The sequence below is a fragment of the Triticum urartu genome, chromosome 2A, assembly GCF_056163025.1.
Source record: "Triticum urartu cultivar PI428250 chromosome 2A, HENAU_Tu73, whole genome shotgun sequence".
NCBI classification, from domain to species: domain Eukaryota; kingdom Viridiplantae; phylum Streptophyta; class Magnoliopsida; order Poales; family Poaceae; genus Triticum; species Triticum urartu.
The window spans coordinates 412,607,137-412,615,263 of record NC_141874.1 but is presented as its reverse complement, the minus strand read 5'-3'; the positions used below and the strand labels follow the sequence as shown (position 1 = coordinate 412,615,263).

At 43.9% G+C, this 8,127-nt stretch overlaps 1 protein-coding gene across 1 annotated transcript; it reads left to right on the top strand.

Annotated features, from left to right (window-relative positions):
• LOC125537512 (Outer arm dynein light chain 1 protein) lies at positions 1-4,868 on the top strand. The gene is made up of 5 exons (XM_048700836.2): positions 1-239; positions 1,474-1,879; positions 1,986-3,429; positions 3,542-3,688; positions 4,066-4,868. The coding sequence occupies exons 2-5, from the start codon at positions 1,829-1,831 to the stop codon at positions 4,620-4,622; spliced, it is 2,199 nt and encodes a 732-aa protein (XP_048556793.1). The 5' UTR covers positions 1-239; positions 1,474-1,828; the 3' UTR covers positions 4,623-4,868.
• The last annotated feature ends 3,259 nt before the right edge of the window (positions 4,869-8,127 follow it).

Here is an 8,127-nt window from a genome sequence, read left to right as displayed (position 1 = left end):
TGGAATCAAACCTCAACACCTTTACCCTCCGCACGTTATAGCAATTGCGAATTGCGATTGCGGCGCACCACACGACCACAACAACCCCTCTTCCTCCTCCCTCTCTCTTCGCACTAACCAATCCGAGTACAACTCGCCGTACTCGCACGCACACATAGGCAGATCCAATCCGACTGTACAAAAGCGCCGCCGTCCGCCGCTCACGTGGAAGAGGGAGAGGGAGCAGCGGAGAGGAGAAGGTAACACTAGCTGCTTCTTCTTCTTCTTCTTCTTCTTGGTTATCGTCTCCTTCCCTTAGTTAGATTTAGTTTTGCGGTTTCATGATCTCTGCTCTATCATACATGCTAGATAGATACGCGCTGTTTCTCGGTTCGTCTGGCCGTGCCCCGTTCTTGATTTCAGTTGCGGATTCCCGTTCCTTGATTTGGTTTCCTCGAAGCAAAGAACACTGGAAGGATCCATATCGAATTGGATTCGACACGAATCTATGGCCTGGCTACTCGAATCTAATCGCGTTGTAGTGGAAGCTAGCTGTACGGTGGCTTAATGGAATAGAATTGCGACGCTGTTTTCTCTTGACTTAATCCCAGATACTAAAAAATAGCTGCACTGAGCATAATACTACTACTCCTTCCCACCATCGTTACCAGATTTTTTAGATTGGAAAGGCTCATTAATAATGATTAGCAGTGCAAAAGTTGTATCTTTCAGCTGTAAAATACAGTGAAAGGACATTGACGTGTCAGTTTCTGTCTCGTGCAAATCGTGACATGGGAACGGGGATACAGGGAAAAGTGCCCTTCGCTTGCTTCCCCCCTCACGGGAGGAGAGACAGTGTGGTGTGGAGGGACTCCTGGGGTTGAGGTGTAGGATCTCTCAAATCTCAATAATTGTGATCGGAATCAGTGACATCAAGAACCCTTTCGGTTTGGATCTTGTCCTTTTTGTTACAACTTGTAAAGTACTAGTATATATTGGCGATAATTGTGGAGTCTATCAACTTAGGTTTGCTTGGACTTGTTATAATCTCAATCGAACAGCAGTGGTATGCATATGCTTTGTTCTTGCATGGAACTGAATATTTTGTACTTGTCTTCAGTTTCAGTTGAATGTAGGCCCTGATGATTAAGGAATGATTCTCCTTTGGTACTACCTCTGTTCACTAATGTAGGACGTTTTCGCAGTTCAATTTAAACTGCAAAAACTTCCTACATTAGTGAACAGAGGGTATAGTTGTGTACATCAACAATTAATGGTTGCTTTTGGACTCAAAGTTAACTGCAAATAGTTCGGCCTTTTGCTGTATATATTACTCCCTCCATACCAAAATATAAAAGATGTCTTATATTTTGGTACAGAGGTAGTATATGCTTAACATGCTAAAACCATACGCAATGGAACATTTCAAGTCAAGATTTCACGTGTTAGTGTATTATGCGTGCCAGATTGCTCACACTCTTCTTGTTTCTGCAGGACTTCCACGACTATATGCAACCTCCTGGAACAGTCTAGTTCCTAAATCCTTCTTCCATTCTGGCAGATATCAAGAGATCATTCAGGTCTCGCACCTCTGAGTGGGTGTGGATTTGCAACAATTCTGCGACCAACTTATCGCTGCCTCTTGGAGTAATCCCATCATACATCTGGAGATTACGGCGAGCACTGGAGGGACTTTTTGTTGATTACGGTTAATTGAGGAAAGCAGCTGAGATGTAACAATTTTTTTGAGCTGAGCTCTCTTCCAAGACAGGCCTGTGATTTAGCAATGTGATTGGATCAACTCTGTTTTTGGATCTGGTGTTAGCTCAGTTGACACTAGAGTTGACTTATGGTTAGGTTTTTCTGTTTTTCATCCTCTACTACACAACAGAAACCGAAGGTATGGAAAATAGCTGATGTATTTTGAATAATTTCCAATTGTATTCTTTGTTTGAGCTGACAACTAATAGTTTCCCAAATATCTTTGTTCCCCTTTTGTACTTTAGGAGGCCTTTCTGCTAGCAGATAAGACCATGCTTACTGTTTCAAAGAAAGATTCTCAGGAACAAACAGTGAAGTTCACTGCTGGATCAGTGGGCCCGAAGCAGATGGCGGATGAAAATAACCATTCAGTTGCTAGTGGGCAGTATGATATTAACTCATCATCTCACCAAGAATGCTGGAGATCTGATGAATGGAATAGACATGCATGCTCTGATGATGACAAAGAGGAGAAAGTTGGGCACCTACAGAAGAGCCAGTCTCTTGGGAACATGCTTCAAGAGGATTGTGATCATCATGGCAGTGAAGGTACTGAGTGTGACATTACAGACCATGATTACAGAAGCCATTGCTCTGGTTTCAAGAGCAATACAGATGTTGAAGAATCCACTAGGTTAGGCAGCAAGAACAACGAGAATGTTTTTGATGCCTCATCTGACCTGATCAGTCATGGTGTTTATGAACCTTCAGTTGATCATGCCGCTGATTCTGACAGGCATCACTCTTATGACCACAGCAAATTTCCAAGGTCACAATCTGCTATATTTCAGAATAATTCTGATAGTGACCGAGAAGGTTCTGTTGATTCTGAGAGACTAGGCCCCCGTTGCAGATCTTTTGAGGATTTATGTTCAATGGACGGTGAAAAGGTTGATTACTTGAGTGGTGATGAAACAAATCGCTCGAAATCAAATTTGCCTGTGCTTTGTGCTGGACCTTCTTCGCCAGGTATCTCTGAATTATTAGACTTGGAGAATGGTTCAGGAGGTCGCTCTGATGCTGCTGAAGATGGCCAACGGTCCTCTGCAAGTGTAGATGGGAAGTTTGTGAGGGATGGGATGATAAGTCATGACTACTGGGATGGCAAATATATTGCTGCTGATAATTCAGCTCATCCAGTTGCCACTTGCTGTGCGGATTCAGGGCATTATTGTGTCATCAATGGTGCTTTAAATCAAGAGAGGGAAGAGAAATTGTGGAACAGAAATAGCGGTCTCGACCAGGAGTCACTTGGCATTGACATGCCTAATTTGAAGAACCCGTCTGACTCGAAGGATATTAGTGAGGAAGCTGAACACAATGAAACTGAAATGAATGGTGATCAGCATTTTGACGAGGACCCAAATGAACTTAGTCCAAGAGCTTACAGCATTAAAAGGATCGAGGATTGGATCAGCCAAATTGATATTGACAGTGACATCATTGTGGAGGAGCAGGGAGAAAGTTCAAGTTCTGCATCAACAAAATATAGCGAGTCGGTGGTCAGTGTTTCTGCTGTGCGCCCTGATGCTAAAAGTCCTCTTGGCATGGAGATAGCTTACACTTATATTTCCAAATTGACTCCTGTTTCTTCATCTGCACAATTGCCAAACCTTGGTTTGGTTGCAATCCCAAGACTGAGCGCGTTCTCAGGCCTACGGCTGTTGAACTTATCAGGGAATTCAATAGGTGAGTATTCTTCCTATAATTCAGCAGATTAATTATTGCTATTATTGGAATATTCATTTGTTTCAGGAGATAATGTCATCAATTTCTCTAACATCTGGGGTTTTCTGCACAGTGCGCGTAACTGCAGGAGCTCTCCCGAAAGGTCTTCACATGTTAAGCCTGTCGAAGAATAATATCTCGATTATTGAAGGCCTTAGAGAACTAACACGCTTACGCTTGCTGGACATAAGCTATAATAGGATCTCTAGAATTGGCCATGGTATGGTTTTCAACAGCTTTTACTTTCTCCTTATGAAATATGCTTAATTTATGGAGAACTGAGCGCTAGCTTAGTGCTTGGGCCACTGTCTGGTGCTCTGGGCTTGCACGGTTCTGCCGCCAATTACTAGTTAATATGTAGGCTGTCCTGATAATAAATTTAATCATGTTTCCCATCAGTATCCTCTGAACAGAGAAATCACTATGCTCCATGGTCCTTGTTATATTCAATGTTTTGAAGAGGAAAATACAGTCCAGTGCATAACATGGAATGATTTATTCTTAATAAAATTGCACCATACTCTTGCAGTTAATGACAGTATAAAACGAACAGATTTGCTTGCTTCTCATTGATTTATGTTTTGGGACACCTTTTAGGTTTGGCTTCATGTTCTTCTTTGAAGGAGTTATATCTGGCTGGTAACAAGATCAGTGAGGTAGATGGCCTTCACCGCCTTCTGAAGCTAAAAGTTCTGGACTTGCGCCACAACAAGATTTCTACATCCAAGGGCCTTGGTCAACTGGCTGCGAACTACAATTCCCTCGAAGCCATCAACCTAGATGGCAACCCGGCACAGAAGAACGTAGGTGACCAGCACCTGAAGAAGTACCTGTTAGGCCTCTTGCCAAACCTTGCTGTGTACAACAAGCAGCCTGTAAGAGCAACTGGCTCAAAAGAGGTCTCGGACCGTCACACACGCAAGATCTCTTCTTCCCATCGTTCTGACCGCAGTTCCAGATCGGACCGCAAATCTTCCAGGTTGGTGGCTGGCACATCTTCACGGCATGCCCGTCCTGCACATACTTCAGGCCCTTTGGTGAAGCAGTCGAGGTCCCGGAACATGCCAATGGCAGCGCTGGGCTCTAGACCAGTGGAATATGCGGGTGCTGGAGTTCCAGCGAAGCAAATTCAGATGGAGGAAAATTCGCAGTGACATCATCCAAGCAGAGCTGCCTAGCCAGCCAAGGCTTTTGGACAAGGATGTTGCAAGTTTTCCTGTTAAGTTTGTAAAATAATTAAGCTCAAACAGTATGGTGAAGAGCACTTTTCTTATACTGCTAAAGACATGTATTTTTTTTTGTCATAGTACTACGTGGCAGTGTTTTTGAATAAGAGTACACAGGAATGTTGTAAGACAAAACACAAATACCTCTGTGAATTGAATTGGTACCGCCAGTCAGATGTTTTTGTCTAGCGTGTTTTGGTTTGGCTGTTGCTGCAAGCTGAAACCTGAAAGTAGTTTTAAGTTCCCTTTTCCTACCCAAAATCAGGTTGGGGAATCATTTTGCACAGGAAAATACTTTATAGGCACCCACGTGGTTGAGATAATTCTTCAAGCGGTGAATACTTGCACTATTCCTTCAGGGTGGAACGAGACTGCAATTGTGATGATTCCTAAAATAAATTCTCCAAAGAAAGTTGCTCAGTTTAAGCTAATTAGTTTGTGTAATGTGGTATATAAGGGGCTACACGATTGAAATTAATCTTACATGAGGTATTAGTAGCTCTACTTGAAGTGATTTTGTCCCCGGATAATGATTACCAACTAGTGGCCTATGAGTGCTATCACACAATTAAAAATAAGAGGGAAGGTCAGGAGGGTATGTGTGCTATTAAGGTGGACATGTATAAAGCCTATGATCGTGTTGAGTGGATTTTTTGAAGGAAATTATGTTGAAGCTCGGTTTTCATACAAGTTTGGTTAACTCAATTATGGCATGCATATCAACTTTAGAGTGTGAGTCCGGTTTAATTCGGAAGAAAGGGAAAGTTTTAAGCATACGAGGGGATTCTTTATTTTCACGTTGCTTCTTGTTATGGACGAATGCACATAGAGTTTGTTGCAATAGTGAAATTCAAAATTAAACTCATACTAGATAGTCGAGACATTAAATCAAAATTAAGGTGACATAAACAAGTGTCAAACACTTGCATCATCATTAATACCAGTATCGATTTGGTTTACTAACTTATTGCTAGCGGTCACTATGTTGACGTTATTGGTGACCGTTTTCCCTCTACGGTCTGTATGTTCTAGACACTCCTTGGAGAAGTGTCTGAGCTTTCCACAGGCGTAGCACTCTATCTCAGTCTTGTCATCTTCTTCTTGAAGGTAGTAGTCTTGACTCATGTTAGGCATAAAACCCGAATCCCGAATCCCGAACCTGAAAACCCCGAATAACCTGAACACTATATCGGGTAGCAGATCTGAAAACCCGAATTTAATATGGGTAATTCGGGTAAAAGGCCACGATACCTGAATTACACGAATAGCCCGAACTAATTAGTTAGCCAAGTAAAACATGACGCACACTTGCGCAAAGAAGGCCCAGCCCAAAAGGCTGTCGCTAGCCCTCGCCCCCTGCAAGCAAACCTAGGTCGAGTGCGTCCCCAACTCCTCCAAATCTGAGCGCCCTGTAACGCCCTCGATGCGGCTATAGCTCCCACGTGTCGAGGCACGACTTAGAGACATAACCGCATTGAAAGCAATGTCGCAAGTCAGGCAATCATTACAACATCCCATGTAATACATAATAAAAGGGGGAGATACATAGTTGGCTTACACTCGCCACGTCACATCAGAGTACATAAATAACATCCTTCAAACAATCACTCATGGCCCGACTACGGCGCCAAAATAGAAAAGAACCCAACATGCGACAAGGCTCTGAATCGAACCCCAACTAGGCACCACTACTGATTATCGGGAAAGGAAACATAATAACGCTGAGAGTCCTCGTCGAACTCCCACTTGAGCTCGTACTCGTCACCTGGAGCGGAATCACCTGGACCTGCATCTGAAATTATAGTATCTGTGAGCCACGGGGACTCAGCAATCTCGCACCCTCGCGATCAAGACTATTTTAGCTTATAGGAATGGATAAGGCAAATATATGTGGAGCTGCAGCCAGCGACTAGCATGTATGGTGGCTAACTTATCCGCAAAAGAGAGCGAGAAGAGGAGGCAAGGCACGAGCGATAATCTAGAGGAACAACCTGCGCAAGCATAACTCCAACACCGTGTCCACTTCCCGGACTCCGCCGAGAAGAGGCCATCACGGCAACACACTCAGTTGATTCATTTTAATTAATTAAGGTTCAAGTTATCTACAACCGTACATTAACAAATTCCCATCTGCCCATAACCGCGGGCACGGCTTTCGAAAATTCAATCCCTGCAGGGGAGTCCCAACTTTGCCCATGACAAGCTCTCACGATCAACGAAGGAATAGACCTCCACCCGAGACACACCGATCAGACTCGGCAACCCGGTACAACAAGACAATTCGACAGGTTAAAACAAGACCAACAACACCGCCCGAATGTGCCGACAAATCCCGATAGGAGCTGCACATATCTCTTTCTCAGGGCACACTCAGATGAGCGCTCCATACAACTAAAATCAAACCTCGAGTTTCCCCGAGGGGGCGCTGCACAGGACTCTAGTTTGGACCAACACTCAGAGGAGCACTGGCCCGGGGGGGGGTTAAAATAAGATGACCCTTGAGTCTGCAGAACCCAAGGGAAAGAAAAGGCTAGGTGGCAAATGGTAAAACCAAGGTTGGGCATTGCTGGACAAGCTTTAATCAAGGCGAAATATCAAGGGGCTCCCATTATAACCCAACCGCGTAAGGAACGCAAAATCCGGGAACGTAACACCGATATGACGGAAACTAGGGCGGCAAGAGTGGAACAAAACACTAGGCGAGAGGCCGAGCCTTCCACCCTTTACCAAGTATATAGATGCATTAAGATAACATAGCAATATAATGATATCCCAACAAGTAAATAAATGTTCCAACAAGGAACGGCCTCCAATCTTCACCTGCAACTAGCAACGCTATAAGAGGGGCTGAGCAAAGCGGTAACATAGCCAATCAACGGTTTGCTAGGACAAGGTGGGTTAGAGGTTGACATGGCAATTGGGAGGCTGACAAGCAAAAGGTAGGCATCGTAGCATTGGCATAGCAAAAGCGAGCAAACTAGCATAGCAAAGATAGTAGTGATTTCGAGGGTATGATCATCTTGCCTGCACAGTTGTCAGAGTTGACTGGATCCTCACAAGCAAACTCAACGGGCTCCTCGGTAGCGAACTCGTCTCCCGCTCTACCCAACAAGACAAACAAGCAACAAGGATACAATCAACCACGTGCAAGACCAAGCAATAGGATGAAATGATGATATGCTATGCGGGATGCAAAATGCAAGATATGACAGGAAATGCATGAACCTGGCCCCAACTTGGAATTCCAAGGGTGCCGCTGGAAAGATGAGATGAAATCGCTTAAAAACGATATAAAGATCATTGGAATCGGAGTTACGGTTTAGAAATGGCAAGCGTTTTAAGATATGACACCGGTCTGCGATTTACAGCAAGTAGGCATCTAAATGCAATGCAACGAACATGCTACAGCCACCAAACATGACAACAAAATGCA

Bases quoted from the DNA above. Each gene is read 5' to 3' on its own strand.
- LOC125537512 (XM_048700836.2), top strand. From the start codon at position 1,829: ATGGTTAGGTTTTTCTGTTTTTCATCCTCTACTACACAACAGAAACCG. The intron at 1,880-1,985 runs GTATGGAAAATA...TTTGTACTTTAG, and splicing joins CTACACAACAGAAACCGAAG to GAGGCCTTTCTGCTAGCAGA. The intron at 3,430-3,541 runs GTGAGTATTCTT...TTTTCTGCACAG, and splicing joins CTTATCAGGGAATTCAATAG to TGCGCGTAACTGCAGGAGCT.